This window comes from Acipenser ruthenus, chromosome 29 (genome assembly GCF_902713425.1).
Source record: "Acipenser ruthenus chromosome 29, fAciRut3.2 maternal haplotype, whole genome shotgun sequence".
Classification (NCBI taxonomy): domain Eukaryota; kingdom Metazoa; phylum Chordata; class Actinopteri; order Acipenseriformes; family Acipenseridae; genus Acipenser; species Acipenser ruthenus.
The window spans coordinates 3,289,252-3,305,345 of NC_081217.1; the positions used below are offsets into that span (position 1 = coordinate 3,289,252).

General features: G+C 38.4%; 1 protein-coding gene across 2 annotated transcripts in view; it reads left to right on the plus strand.

The window, feature by feature from the left end:
* Positions 1-339: 339 nt before the first annotated feature.
* The window catches only part of LOC117964489 (beta-catenin-like protein 1), a 31,597-nt gene continuing 15,842 nt past the window's right edge, over positions 340-16,094 (plus strand). The window contains exons 1-11 of one of the 2 annotated variants that reach the window (XM_034908109.2): positions 340-538; positions 3,215-3,397; positions 4,319-4,425; positions 4,792-4,931; positions 5,147-5,244; positions 7,979-8,072; positions 9,257-9,348; positions 9,668-9,740; positions 10,095-10,153; positions 11,871-12,019; positions 14,977-15,158. In XM_034908109.2, coding sequence (XP_034764000.1) covers positions 509-538; positions 3,215-3,397; positions 4,319-4,425; positions 4,792-4,931; positions 5,147-5,244; positions 7,979-8,072; positions 9,257-9,348; positions 9,668-9,740; positions 10,095-10,153; positions 11,871-12,019; positions 14,977-15,158 — 1,207 coding nt within the window. In that variant the 5' untranslated portion in view covers positions 340-508. Of the gene's footprint in view, positions 539-1,919; positions 2,078-3,214; positions 3,398-4,318; positions 4,426-4,791; positions 4,932-5,146; positions 5,245-7,978; positions 8,073-9,256; positions 9,349-9,667; positions 9,741-10,094; positions 10,154-11,870; positions 12,020-14,976; positions 15,159-16,094 lie in introns of those variants that run through there. The other variant, XM_059003748.1, reaches the window with a different exon arrangement.

Consider the following 16,094-nt stretch of genomic DNA (forward strand, 5'->3'; position numbering starts at 1 on the left):
TTTAATGATTTTCTCAGACCTCTGGAGACAAATGTTGTTTACTTTGTTGACCTGTCTTCGATGATGTCATAGTGTACATATCTTCCACTAGTGTCTGAATGTTAAAATAATATATTTAATTGAAGTTAAGTTATTTATGTATTTGAAGGTCAGTTTGCGCTTTTTTTAAAATAATAAAAACATTGAAATCCTAGTCAATTCTATTTTTAATTCTTTATGAATATATTTTTTAAAGCCACGTTTATTATCTGAGAATCTGAAATTGCAGATTGCTCTAAACTTGTTAGTGTGTATATGCAGTACTGGGAACCACATATTACTTGAAATAGATAGACTGCGACGTGCATGGAACTTTGTTGTACGCTGTTTGGGTGTGCGGTAGATTTGCGACAATAGGACGTTTTAATTTACAGCAGTGTGGCAGCTCGTTGATTCAATCTGCCTGCGGGAGCTAAAATCGGTATATTTTGGAACACAGACGTTTACACTTTTCATTTATTTATCTGTCATGGATGTTGGGGAACTGCTAAACTATCAGGTAGATATGAACGCAGTGTATCTGTGTAGTTTGTTCCTGTGTTTTCCGCAACGTCTAATGGAAATTTCTTCCCAAATGCCGAGTAGGCCTCCGAGTCCTCGGGTTTGATTAGGTACTGTTTCCCACAGTAGAAACACTTTCTTTGTGGAAGTAGTTTCATTTGGTCGCATGCTGTGCAAACCGTATGTTTAAACTTTAGTATTGTTTTTCTTTCTAATTCAACAGTATAAGGCAATATTTTAAAACTAGAACCAGTAAACAAATGGGAGACATTTGCATGCCGATCCATTGAAGCACCGGTCTTAACTGGGATAATATATATTTAGAATGAAACGCTTTAGGCTCACCGTTTCATTAAGAAATAAAGTTTTAACTGGGGTTCTACCGGATAGGCTTGCAGTGTGGGTCTATAATAAAGTGCATACATTCTATATTACTGTAGTACATTATTACCAAATTCCACATGCATGATGCACCAGTATGCAAGACTGCACAAAAAGCGATGTATGAGAAAATATCGCAAGAGTGATGACTCTTAAGAGCTGTACTGGAGAACGCATATCCGAAGGAATTAGAATGGACAGGTATCCTTCCAGAACAATGTAATGTAAACACCCTGAACACGTGTTGCATACAATCCGTGCATCCTGGCTGCCCATGGTTGCATCCCTAGAGTGTGTTTGTTGATGCAACGCATATTTTCAGCAGATCGCTAGAGCTAGTGCTGTACTTGAGCAATGGTGTGGGTCTAAATAACTACAGCGGTGCAGATCTGCCGACAGGACACGCTGTACAAGAAAGCACCCATCGCTGTGATATGTCAGATTTCGTTATGTGTCAGGACTGCATTGTTGCTTGTCCACAAAAAACAATCTCTACGTTAATTTGTTTAGGATTACTGTGTTTTAAAACAATATTAAGAATAACAACACAACAACACAACAAAACATCTGTAGAAAGATGGCAGATAGCAACATGTTTCATGTTGGGGTGTGTGTGGTGGGTACTGGGATCTAGACACCCAATTGTTCACATTAGGGATGTTAATAGCATAAACATTTGACCATTTCCTCCAAGATGTGCATGCCAAATCTAGGTCTGGTCTTTGAAATCAGTTGTTGACAAGCCTCAACTGAAGTGCAGAAACTACTAAAATAAAAAATAAATTCCAGTCTGCCAGCCCACCCTTAATGATGCCTTTGGTAAGCTCTGTAAATCGGCTTAATGTCTGAATGATTATGGAATCGTGAATGTCACTGCTACGACATTGTCAAGTTTCTCACTGGTACATTGACTATCAAAGTTAAACCCAAGCTGTGGGATGCCTACAGTTGTATAGTAACCCTCCTGCGGGGCCCAGGTTTAATTTAATTTTCGTAATGTTAGTAATAAATGGAAGAGGACCCTCGTAGATACTGAGCAGGAGTGCAGACAGATTTCAAGGACAGCTTTCTTTTTTGAGGGAACAATACCTTGCCGTCATCAATGCAATCTCAATCCCTACTGCCTTGTGAGAAGTTCCACTTTGGGTCGATGAAGGTTTGTGTCGTGATTTGCCTGCTACAGGAGCGAGTGCTTGCTGGTTGGAGGGTGTTGTGAAACTAGCGGCTGCAGCTGGTCTATAGAGTGGTCATGTCTTGTTGGAGCCACATTGCACTGAATAGGGCATAGAGTGGCAGTACTAATGTGGATTAAAGTTAAGGGTTTAAATGGAGCATGTTGGGAGGTGGTTAATGCCTTCCCACTATATGCTAGAACAGCCTTTAGGGATTTGGAGCTTGCCAGCATTGTGCAGTATCTTTATCCTCATAAATAAATTAGTTTAAGACTGACGGCAATTGCTGGCTATGCAAATGCAATATTTTCTCCCCCTTGCAAAACACTCTGTATATAAATTACTCTCCTGGGGGGTGGCATATTATTCATTAAGCCAGTTTAAAAAAAACTAAGTCATGTTATTGGTGTTTTCTAAGTAATGCCAGCAATCGTGAGCTTGCTATCTTGAGCCTCCAGGTTTCAAACTGAACAGCAATCCCACTTGGAAATGAAACTGTGATTGCACTGTTTGTAGATACATTAAACTGAAAATTGGATATAAAATTGGTTTCTAATGAGCTGGCAACTTGCTCCCTAACTTTATGACTTCACCTGCGTTTTCTGTTTATCGGTACTTTTTCCTTTTCGTTGTGTTAATTTAGAGTTTGGCATTTTCTCAGCGGAAGGGCAAACATTGTTCTGTTCTGAATTAATGGAAATTTCCAGTATCTCGGTGGTAATGAGGTTGTGTTTTGCTGTGTTTCAGCTGCTTGTAAAGAGATCTAGGTTTACTCTGGTTAAAATTTCTAGTGGCCAGCAAAACATTATGACTATGCCAAAAAAGACAAGCAGTTATGAATCTCGCCTGTGATTTGTCATCGTCAGTAGGCAATATTTTATTATTATTATTATTATTATTATTACTGCTGCTGTTTTCGTGGCCGTGTTAAAATGAAACCAAAAATGAATGCAGTTTCCTGAAAATGTATCCAAATAAAGGGCAACAAACAGTTTGTTAATACAATAAAATTTACAGTTTTGCATCCTGCTTCGTATTTGATGCAGTGCCTGCATGTTGAATTGGCCCTTCCACGTTTTAGTGACTGACGTCTAGGTCTTTCTTTCTATATCCCTGTCCAGCCGGACCGTGGCACAAAGCGTCCCCGCAAAGATGAGGGGGAGGGGGAGCCGCGAGGCAGACAGAAGCTGGCGGGACCGAGGGAACCTGGCTGGCACCAGGAAGGGGACAGCCTGGACAGCGAGGACAACAGCGACAAGAAGAAACTTTTGGAAAAGCTCATGGACCATGATGAGGATCTGGAGGTGAGGAATCTTGTATATTATGTAAATGGATTAGTAATTCAAGGTGTTACCCATTGCTAAAAATAGGCAGGTCAAATGGATGTCTAAACTAATTTAATTCATACTCCGTATTTCTTTCCAATCTTTTCCGTATACAATTAAATACCATAAACATACAGTTTTAGCACAAATACACATTGCCATAATTGAAGTTACGGACGGCCTCCAATGATGGCGTTTCTGATTGGTAACCAAAATTACCAGTATCTTAAATGGGTTATGCTAAAGTTTAAACATTGAATATGTTAAATGGAAAACAATTTGCCAGGCTATAAGGAAAGAGCTTGCAAATCCTATGCACAGAGGAGGCTTAAAATGCTGTTTTCAATTGCCAGTTAATACTGTAGAGGTATGTGTTGTCAGTATTACTACAGCTACAGAGAATGATTTGGTTTTTTCTATGCTTGTCTTGTGCAAGATCCGTTCAGACGGATGCCTCTTTATGGCTACAGAGATGTGGGACCATTTCAAATGAGAATTTCCTATAAACAAACATATTGCATGTTCTTTGTGTGCTTCATTCTTAATTTATGAGCGCCGTAAAATCAAAAGGGAAGCCACAAAGATGTTTTAAATTCACTCCACGAAATAAAGCATGCAGACATTTCTTAATCGCTGTCCGTAACTGCTTCAGTGATTCTTTGATAGCAGACTTTGCAGTTTCAGGAGATGCTGCTTGTCAGAAATCTTCTCCATTCAGTTTTACCACGGCCAGGGTGGCTTTTTAAAATGGAACTGATCTGCAGACATTGCAGATTAAGAAGATTGTAATTAATGTTTGGAAGATTTTTCAAATCAATGAGCCTTCTGCAACCAGGAGATAAATATCACTAATACAGAGATACAGATAAGTTAACCAGTTTCTATATGTTCTTCTTGTAGTCTGAACCTGTGGATGAAAGCTCTGTAAAGAAGATGATTCTGACGTTTGAGAAGAGGGCCTATAAAAACCAGGAACTGCGGATTAAGTTTCCCGACAACCCTGAAAAGTATGTACAGCCGCTGAAGCACCTTTCACTTCTCTCTTGACTTCACTTCACTCATTTCCCATTTAAAAAAAAAAAAAAAAAAAAAAAAAAAAGTTTCCTGTGCAGTGTCCCTCCTTCCTGACTTGTATCTATCATTGGTTTGTTCTGAATACATTAAAGCCACCCCAACTACTAAGTGGCAGCAAATTCCTACATTTCTATTGGTGACTCCACTTGCGAGATTTAAAACGAGATTACAATTAGATAGCTTGTTTGCGGCATTTAAAGCTATTACAGATGGATTAAAACAGAATTGCAAATCGTGGCGAAATTCTCCTAAAACTAGTATAGATATCTAACTCCTGCTCTTTCTATTTTTCTGGTCAGATTCATGGAATCAGAGCTGGATCTGAATGATATTATCCAGGAGATGCATGTGATTGCCACCATGCCGGACCTCTATCACCTGCTCGTCGAGCTGAATGCAGTCCATTCCTTTCTCGGGTTACTTAGCCATGAGAATACTGATATCCTTTTATTCCTGGAAAAAAAGGTTTTACAGCAACGTTTGCATGGCGTTGTTTTAAATTGTCATCATTCCTCTTCAGCTAAACGTCATTCAGCAGCTTTGATCTTGCACTATTTGCACTACTTCTGAATAAACAGTGTTTCTCCTAAAACATCTTTATAGCATTACTGCGCTACTGTATTGTTTGTATTTTGTTTCCTTAACGTCTGTTACATGTAGCCATCGGAGTGGTAGATCTGTTGCAGGAGCTGACAGATATTGATACGCTTCAGGAGAGTGAGGAAGGGGCTGAAGTGCTTATCGATGCTTTGGTGAGTGCTGTTGCCGTCTTCAGTCTGCATTGCTGCAGCTCAGTCTGCTACACAGTAATTACTCCAGAGGGTTTTACATTTGGCAAGAGGAAATACTTGGAAAACCTAAACAGAAAAAAAAAATATATTAACTTTGCTATAATAGACTATAATTAATGGATATAGGTAACATGATGAAATCTAATTTCTTTCACATCTGTGTAAAAAAATAAATAAATAAATAATAATAATTGCGTTATTTGTTCTATCTGGTGCAGGGATGGAAATAAGACTCCTACTGCATAGCAGTTTTACCTGTTCCAGGCTTTACTACAAGCTTGATTAGCAACAGTGTACAGGTAACAAGCTCAGTTGTTTCTTATTAAACTCCTAGTAAAACCAGTAATGGATCACACTGCTATGCAATTGGAGTTTTATTTCCATCCCTGTGGTGATTTTGTACTGTAATGATTACTTCAGGGTTTTCAGTCTTTTCATAAAGGACTTCATCTGAGCTGTAGTGCTCTGGTGCACTTTGTCATTGTGTGCAGTGTATTTTCCTGTTTGTAAGGCTTGCGACAGCATCAGCAATTTAAGGCTATTGCAATTCAGCACCCACTACCACACAGCACTGACATGTAGTGTGCTGTCCTGGGTTAATTGTAAAGGCCTTAACTCTTTGTATCAGGTTGTGTCTGCAAATTGTTTTAATTAAAAGGCCGTTTTGCTTCAGCTGACAAGGAAAATACAGATAGCAGGGTTCAGGTGGTCCAAGGTGGTTTGTGGAAACTAACCTATTGTCTAAAAGCAGCTCTATTTTTTTATTTTTTTTAATTAATGGTGCTATCCTCATGATACAAGCTAGAAACACAGTAATGAATGTGTAGTCCTATAATATACAGTATATAAATACATGTGCCTGGTGTATAAACAGCTTTTCTAAATGTACTTTTTGTAAGACTTTGCAGACGGAAAGATTCTTGTGTGATGTAAATCTGGCTATTCTCACGTCTGTGTATAGACTTTTCAACATTCTATTCTTTTTAAATTGACTGCAATGTGGTTAGTTTAATCTTGGGAATTAGCCTTTTTTAAACCATTTTTTTCTTCTCAAAAATAGCCTGCGTCTTAAATTTGACTACAGTATGGTGATGCGTGTATTAAAATCACCAAAAAAAGACGTGACTACCCTAACAAAGATGAATCATCCATGACATACAGGCAGCCATTTCCAAAGAAGCGTTATTAGCTTTCTGAGGCATTCGAAGAGAAGCTTTTACAATTTCAGTGTTTCGTTTTTAGGCTCAGTTACAGGTACCAGCTTGGACAGACTGGAAATGCTGATCAGACATGCCAAGCAATACCACAAACTGGGAGAAAAACAGGTGTGAGTAATCACAACTGGAAATGAGAAGCAGCACATAACTGTACGCTGTGTGTGATAGCAGACAGCCACAAACTGCCTCCATATGTAATTGCATATTTATTTCATGTTTTATTTTTTCCTCAAATTGAGGGTGGGAAATTTGGGCTGTGTCTTAAATTCAAAGGAATACGGTATATATGTCCTTAAATATTATTAGCATGGTGCTGGAAGGCTCCAGGGCATATTGTTAATACGTTTCTGTGCTGCACTGTTAGTCTTGTGGCAATTGATTTTTAACTGCAACACATGCTATTATACTTGAAAGCCACCTCCCCATGTCAGATATTAAAATTATATTAGCGATTAGCTGTGCATAACAGCTTGTTGAGTGGACTGTGGCATGTAACATCTTAACCTAGCAGGTGTGCTTTTTAGTTGGTCTTTCTTGGATTGATAGGTCAGGGGTTCCCAAACTGGGGGCTGCAAGATGGTTTCAGGGGGCCCGTAGCACACAAGCGCTCTCTCCTGAATGACCGTGACAAAGCCAGGGGTTCAGTTCATTCACACGAATGCTGCAGATAAGTCCTTGTGGCTATTTCGAATGTAAAATTGACAACCGCTTGTGTCTGTGATAACAGTATGTACCATTTACAACAAAAGGGGGGTGATTGTAAGAGAACAAAATAGGCAATTATATGAATGCACTTTTATAATTATAATAAATTTTTTAAATGAAAATAAATACAGGATTTCTGCCAATGTGTGTTTTTGGTTCTTGATACCTTTTCATCTCCCTACATAAAAATAAAATAAACCATAGCGCCCCGCTTACCTTTACAGGCAGGTTTATGTTGCATTTACGTCTGCTAAGAAATAAATTTGCAATCGGACGGTATTGAAAGCAGTAGTGCGTTTACTGGTACAAACGAATAACCTCTCTCACTAAAGCTATCAAAAGAAAGTTGGGGGACCCCTGTGATAGGTTATTGTTAAGTCAGTATTCTTTAAGGTATTTTAGAAGGACAGAACAATCTCTAGTATGGGTGTCTAATTTCTGGTTTTCCTGTAGATATTTGTGAAAATGTAATATTATTTTTAGAATTATTATTATTAAATAAAAATAGTAGTCACTGCGACCAGATACAGACATATACTGGATGTCAAATTTAAAACATTTTTTAGAAATGTACTTGACATTTGAGATGATTCACCTAATTTAATGTCTCTGAAGTGTTCTTTCTGCTTAAAGTTTAGAGATGACCGTAATAAGTGATGATTTAGGGGTCTGTCCCATGACATGAACAGCATGAGGATTCCAGTTCTGTGTCCGGAAGGAAATAACCAGGCACGGTACATATTCAGCGCTGTGATGCATTTCCCCTGTTTCAGGTGGAGGGGCAAGTGGTGGCTTTACTGGTACAGAACATGGAGCGACTAGATGAGCAGGTGAAGGAGGAGGCAGATGGCGTCTACAACACACTTGGTAAGTAAGAGAGCATACACTCGAACCCCACCAGTTTAAAATGTAATTTAGGAAATGCAGGGAGACGCACACAGTACAAAATACAGTTTATCCCTTGAACGCCTTGGTAGGCAGGTGTATTTTAAGTGACTTCTCTCCATCAGACAAAATGGAGATTTAGCAAGTAAACTTGATTGAGGCAGATTATACAGCAGCAGTGGGTTAGTTTTTTGGAGGCTAGTTGTGCTTAGAGGACACTTGGTGATTGTAAAAAGAAGATTAAAAGCTTTAATAAAACGTACAATGCAGCTTCCAGCCTGGTCTCTTTCAGTCCCCAGTCTCCCATCCTCTTACTGAAGAGTTATCTGGATTCAGGGACTGAACTCTCAACTTCCTCTGCTTCAAAGAAAAGACAATGTGTGTTTCCCTTGGGCTGAACCTTCCCTTGGGCTGAAAAGCAGGCAACAAAGCTTCCCTTGGGATGAATTCATGTTTAAAGGTCAGCTCTTTTCATGCAGTTGGGTCTTGCTGAGCCTGTGGAATAAATTAGTTCTACATTCTGTATGGGATTCCAACAAGAGGATTTCATAAGCGTGACTGCCGCTATTGCCAGTGTTAAAAGACGATTGAGGTTGAGCTTTGTCTGACCAGGATTTCATTACATTTCTGTCTGCTTTATATTGCTTTGGCTTTTAGGTTACATTAATCATGACCCTTGTGTTCATCCTAGATTATTATTATTTATTTCTTAGCAGACGCCCTTATCCAGGGTGACTTACAATTGTTACAAAGTATCACATTACAGAATATCACATTACAGATGACAGCAGTTATAAAGTACAGTAAAATCAGTAGAAAATAAGATCAAATTCAAATAAGAGCAAAATAAAGAATACAGTAAATAATTAAGAGCAGTTAACTTTTTATAGTAAAAATATTTGCTTATACGAGTAAAGTCCTTTAAGAGCACGTAGTAAGTACGGTAAGTGGATGGGAACGATTTCAAATAGAGCAGTTGTGAGGTTTACAGATGCTGTTTACAGATGGAGGTTCAGCTGTCAGGCAGCTTTGGAAGTTGGAAGTTTTTGTTTTGTTTTAATTTACTTGCAATCAGTTTATATTAGCCAGGAGGATGAAGGATAGTGGTATGTGAAATTCCTTTTTATCTGATATACAATTTTTTTTTTTGTTTAATATTTCCAAAGGTATAATTGAGAATGTGGCTGAATTCAGACCTGGAATGTGCACAGAAGCTGCCCAGCAGGGCCTAATGCAGTGGCTGTTAAAAAGAATAAAGGTAGGATTTTGTTAGTCCAAGAACAGTGGTGGTTTTGTGGAGTGGTTTCCCGTATTGTACGTATCTGTTCCTAGAGCAGCCGGCAAACTGTATTAGGCAACATGGCCCTGATGATTGGGCAGCAAAATTATGTATAATGATCTTGAGGAGATCCTCCACCTCCTTGGCATAATGGACCTTTTAGCAAGATGGTGTCTCACTATTGAAAGACCACTCTAGTTTTGTGAAACTGTGTGTGACACAGTAACTTAACATCTTGTTTTAAAATTTTTATAGATGTTTTTTAAAAACAAATGCTAAACAATTTTCTTTCCAACAGGCAAAAATGCCATTTGATGCAAACAAGCTGTACTGCAGTGAAATCCTAGCCATCTTGCTCCAGAACAATGACAGTAAGAAGACAATAAGCTAATAGCTGCAGTGTATTGAAGAGATTCAAAAGTTTAACTGCAGTTTTGTTGTAATTCATTGAGAATGTGTGCCATCAACTAGTTATTACTATTAGCCTGTATATTATAAATGCTCAGTAACTGTTGACAGAGAGTCCTGTGTAGATATTCTGTCCGGCTTCTATCTGGTTCCCACTCTCACCCAGCCCCAGAGAACTCAAACTTCTTGCTCCATGCTGGTTACTTTCTTCCTGTGCATATTTTGTACTGTTGATTTTGTGTTGCTTAACCAATGTTAAAAGCTTCTTACCCTGACAACCTGGCTCCTTTTTTTTCCCCTCTCTGTCTGTCCTGCAGACACCAGGGATCTGCTGGGAGAACTCGATGGGATTGACGTGTTACTGCAGCAGCTTTCTGTAAGTACCGCTTGTGTTTCTCCTCCCTGAGGCACCAAACTTGTTTCTCAACTTGATTAAATAACTCTATTGCCCAAACTAACTTACTTTCCTTTGTTGCTTGCATGTAACCATAGAGATCTGTTTGACTCAGAACTAACCATTGATATAAATGCCAACATATAATCCAGGTGCATAATGCTTGTGTCTTTCATGAACTGCATCTCTCCATCTCAGTAGTACACTACAGTAAATAGACCAATAGACCTAATTTATAACAGGACATTGATGACAATATTACTTTCATCTCTGGCATTGCAGACCTGTACAGGCTGAACAGAGGTACAGGAGGATCAGAGCGAGCATATCGTAACTTCAGAACTGTGAAGAAAAAAATAAAAGCAATGCAGCACAGCCATGGTTGATAAGAGATAGCTGATCATGTATACTGAGCTGACAGGGCACAGGGTCAGTGATGCATTCCCACCTCTGTTTTCCAAGCACAGGTTCTTGGAGAGAGCCTTTTAAAAGTACGCAAAAAGGGGTTTCAGCATCCTTTTTATTTATTATTTTTTATTTTTTATTTTTTTGAGACCCAGTACAGAACTGCAGTAGCATAGCAGATCGCTTTTTCAATTTGCTGTTGCAATCAGCTGTTGCAATCAGCAGATCATCAGAAGACATTAGCATACAGCAGAGGTTTTCAAAGTACCTTGAGTTAAAATACATGCCTCATACATTCTATTGTGTTAGGAAGCAACACGAGAGGGTCGTGTTATTTGACTCTAAGCTGTTCCACATCAGGTTCACGTTCCACGAACGATGTATTGAATCCTGATCAGATTCCTAAGCAATCCATTCCAAATGTTAAATTCTCTCGCCAAGGAACAGATGTTAGACAATAATAATATAATAGAAACTAGTATGTGGCAATGCATTTGTAGAAAAAATAACTAAGGCTAATTAAAACATTTGTAATGTAACAAAACTGGGAAGTGATACAAACTGCCACATCTCTGTCTAGTTTATTTTATATATATATATATATATATATATATATATATATATATATATATATATATATATATATATATATATATATATATAATATTTTTAAGGAAAAGCTGGGGTTTTTTACTTCCTTTTGTACCTTCTGAGTTTAACGACCATTACTTTAAACCCCTTCCAACTTATTTTTTGTCTTTTTCTAATATTATGTAACAAGTCTAGACGTACGCGGAATTTGTAAAGAAGTAATGTTGTTGAGCTCATATCACAACACGATGGTTATCTGCTGTGTGCATGATCAGTCATGAAGAGATGTTGGTCTGCATACTATTAATCAGAATGCCTGCCACAAGAAAGACCTGCCCTGATTGAAATGCGAGCTGCGATAGATGAAATGTGTTTAATTTGTTTGGTAAAGGAATAGCAGAAGCAAGTACATTCATTGATGGCAGCACAAGGGCTAATAAAGGATGAGAGTGTATTTTCTGTCATCTTCTGTAAATGGCAAGCTAAGCCAACCCCTATTTAGATTAACCACCCTGATGTATCAGTTTCACAGAAATACAGTAATTTGTTTATGTGTAGGCAGAGTGTGTCCTTTCTAAGATAAATATGACCAGACTACACTTACAGTAATTTTATATACGGGTTAGGACTATATCAATTTATTTATTTTTTGTATTATTTCTTTTTTTAATATATAAAGTAAACCTTTGATTGGATTTGTCAGGTGTTCAAGCGGCACAACCCATCCACCGCAGAGGAGCAGGAGATGATGGAGAACCTCTTTGTCTCTCTGTGCTCCTGTCTCATGTTGGCATCCAATCGGGAACGCTTCCTAAAGGGAGAGGGTCTGCAGCTTATGAACCTCATGCTAAGGTAAGGTGCATGCAATAGGAGGGAAAGGAAAACAAGAACAATTACTTTTACATGCATCCCTTAAACACTTCATTAAAAACAAATTGGAGTAAAACTTATTAATCTAACGTTTCAGCAAGTGTTTTCAATACAAGCATTTACTTAGATTTCATTTATCGTATTTTAGAAGTATTTGTAATTAATGTGCATCTGTTTTCTATGTACTGAAAATAATAACTTCAGAAATAAACAGGAAATAAAGAGTTTAAATCCAGCAAGTACATGTTTTGCTCTTTTGAGCTCTTGTGGGATTAGTCATCCTACATTAAGGATGTTTTTATGATCAGCCTTACAGAGACATGAATTAACCTTGTTTTTCACTTGGATAAAATGAAATCCATGTTGATAAATTAATTTTGAATTAAAGCATGTTGTCAACGTATGATTGAATTCGAGGGTTATATTCCAGTCTTCCAGAATCCATCTAGAAATCTATTGTGAAACATTTTGGTTGGTTGTAAAGTAAAGCCTACAGCATATCGACACACTATAGCAATATGAATCTGACTCCCAGTATTCCATTACTGATTCCGGACAGAGCCCCACTTTCCAGCAGGGATTACAGAACTGACAGTTTAATCAGCTACATCCTGACAGAAATCAGCTACTTGACCTTAAACAGAGAAAAAAAAAATCACTAAAAAACACAGCCTGCCACTCCAATCAAGCCTCTGCTGTTTTTTTTTTTTTAAATGTCTGATGTTCTCTGAATAAATATTCCTGTAATCATACTTGGGAGACCTCAAAATCGATAGACAATTATAGTAAGGCTAAATGTTTCTTAAGTTGTCCATAATAATTGAAGCCTGCATGCTGCTCTCCTAATGTCTTGCATTCTAAGTTTATTAAAATGTGATGATGTTTCTAACCTACTGGAAGGGTTCACCTTACTCACCCTTTCCGTTTGCTAACCAATTGCAGAAACCAAGGATGTTTGTTCAGTAATGTCAAATGGCAACCAGGAAATAACTCATTAATCAAATGCTTCTTATGGAAAACATGTAGGACTGGGTCTTTTGAAGACTATTGATAATGAAAGGACTTTGCTTTGGAAAGACAACAGGAAAGCCCAGTGAAAATGGGTACAGTGGGCTTCCACATGCCATTCTAGGCTTTGTGTGTGTATAATATATATAAATATGTATGTATTTTTTGTTCTGTATAGCTTAAATAATAGCTTGAATGCATGATCCTAAAAAACATTTAACATCGGCACCAAGGCGATGTCTCTCTTTTTCTCATGTTACGCACAGCATTAATAAATTAGTGCATGTAATATCAGAACAAAACAAACTTGAGCCCAGGGTTCCTGAAAGCTCAGTCAAGGAGCCTAGAGTGACAATAGGACAGATAGCAAACCTAGCATAAACCCTTTCTACCTAGCACTGGAAGAAGAGGGCTGTATTGCCATCAGATTGACTGAGATAGGCTCTGCCACACACTGAATTACTTGCCTTGGGTCTTATCTGGAGCCCTGTATTCATTATTATTATTATTATTATTTATTTCTTAGCAGACGCCCTTATCCAGGGCGACTTACAATCGCAAGCAAATACAAATACATTCAAGTGTTACAATATAAGTCATACAAGTCATGGTAACGAGTTGTCGCCAGCTTCTAAAGGCTGCCCTTCATCAATAGAAAAAACATAGGTGAAATACAGTTTCTCCTCGGACAGTTTCAGTTAAAAAGCCATAAGCAAGCACATTTTTGAAACATTAATAAGTAAATAACCATTTAACTGAAAATATTCCTGATAAGACACATTATTTTGGTGGAACATGATTGGCGTTTGAAGCCACAGGGCAAACCTCTAGGATCAGAGAACACTTGGTAGCATTGTTAGAGGTGATTGTTTCAACCTTGGGTTACAGTAGGGTCAGTGTTGCATCCAACCAATAAGGAAAATAATCCTCCTGCCTTCTCCACCAGTACCAGTAATTAAGCTGGACATTCCTAACTTAAACAAGATGTGACAACTCAGTTTGGCTGTCCTGGGGAAATAAATTCTTCACATATTAACTTGGTGTCACAGATGTGCTTGTTGCATTGACCTTGTGTGAAAGGAAGGACATGGGTGGAGTTCAGACAGTGCGTATTGCAGTGTTTTCAGTAACTACCATTTACAAGGAACCTGGGTTAACGCCATAGATTCTAGTTCATCAGAACAGTTTCCCCCAATGCAATGAAATGCAGTTATAGAGCTCCCTACTTAGTCAGTGGTACAACCCTCCTGTAGAAACTAATTAATCTGAGGCCTGAATCTGCTTAGTCTTGGGAGGACTGAAAATATTTTAATCCAAAGGAGAATGGATGTTGTCTTTGTTGTGTCTAATGCACACATAGTGGTGGGGAGGGGGTGGGTGGGGGGGGGGGAGTGCTCGCATTGTTGGCATAGCAATTCCCTCCCAGAATGTGTTATCTCTATTTTGACAGTTCTGGGTTTTTAAGATAATGATTAAAACTTGTATGTGTAAAGGTTGTTCTTCCTGAGTGCTCCATAAGCTTAGCCCTTTCTCCCTGGATCCCCAGACACATGGTATTTAAATCCCAGCTAAGGGCAACCTGTATCTTTCACTGTCTTTAAAAAGAATATAAAATGTAAAGGTCAGGAGCAGTCACTATTTTTTTCTTCCCAGTAAAAGCCTTTATGGCAGTAACCTTTTAAAGTTACATCACTTTAATACAAGTTAGTATTCTTATGATATAAGCGGATTCACTTTCATTTTTTGAATTTAATTAAAAATTCAACTTCTAGTTTTCTTTTGAATGATTTTAGTAGATTTCCTTAAAGAAACTTGCTTAAAAATGACATTGATAGTATGCCTCCAATTTCACTTTAGCTTACCGTACTAGTTATTTTTATCTGGCTCCCTTAGTCTCCTTTTCTGAGTCGCTTGTGTGTTCACCCCCACAGAGAGAAGAAGATGTCTCGAACGAGTGCCCTCAAAGTGTTGGACCATGCCATGATTGGCCCAGAGGGGTCAGATAACTGCCACAAGTTTGTAGACATCCTGGGGTTACGGACTATCTTTCCCCTCTTCATGAAAACCCCCAAGAAAATGAAGAAAGCAGGCTTCTCTGACAAGGAACATGAAGGTGAGTAAATACATATTAGGTAAGCTTGACTGGAACTGTACTGTTAGCTCTGTGTACCTTTTAAAATTATATTTTCTAGCTATCCAGATGTGAAAGCCCCCCTCCCCTCCTCCTGCATAATTGCTGTGTGATTAAAAATAGTGATCTTGGAAGGTAGCAAAAAAATTGTCTTCCCCTAATGAATACTTTTTGGTTCTTCCAACCCACCCAAGGTGAACAGATTAGCTTCTTCTGTTGTCTCTTTCCTCATGTCTGGGACAAAATTAATTAACCTCAGACGTGCAACAACAGAAGAATAGAAAGCAGAGATAAGGGCCCTAGAGCAGCATTCTCTGTTGGCCTGGCACTGTCAATCTACCAGGCTGCAGACCGATTGAAAACTGTTTTGGGTGGGCTGTGCTCTGCTATGACCTGAAGAGTGTGGTTTCTGAATTCTGGGCTGGAAGATTCTAAATGAGTAAATCACACACGTTTGCACCGTGAAATGTCAGGCTGGTAACATTTAGTTTCAGAATCGTTGCAAGTGCAATGTCTTGTCCTGGGTTCCTCTGCCTGTTATCCATACTGGGGCTCCTCTGGGTAGCAGCCTTAACTCGGTAAGAAAACACTTGACAACTAAGATTTCCAGGAATTACATTTACTTTGGTAAAGCCCTTATTATTTCTTGTCTTGGGGGAGAGGGTTATATTGAGGAATCAACTGAAAAAGCAGCTTTGACCTGAGCATAGAGTCCTTGTCGCTTTTCTAATCGCGTGGGTTGGTTAAACAGTGGCATCTCTGAAGCACTTTTCTGAAGGAGTTACTAGACCTTCAGTTCCTCCTTTTGATTTATTAATTGAAGAGAAAAAAAAGTGTTGCTTAAGAAAGCACAATGTTCTCTTATGGATTCATTAATTATCAGCAGCCGCAATTGAGGATTAAAATAATTAGGAAACA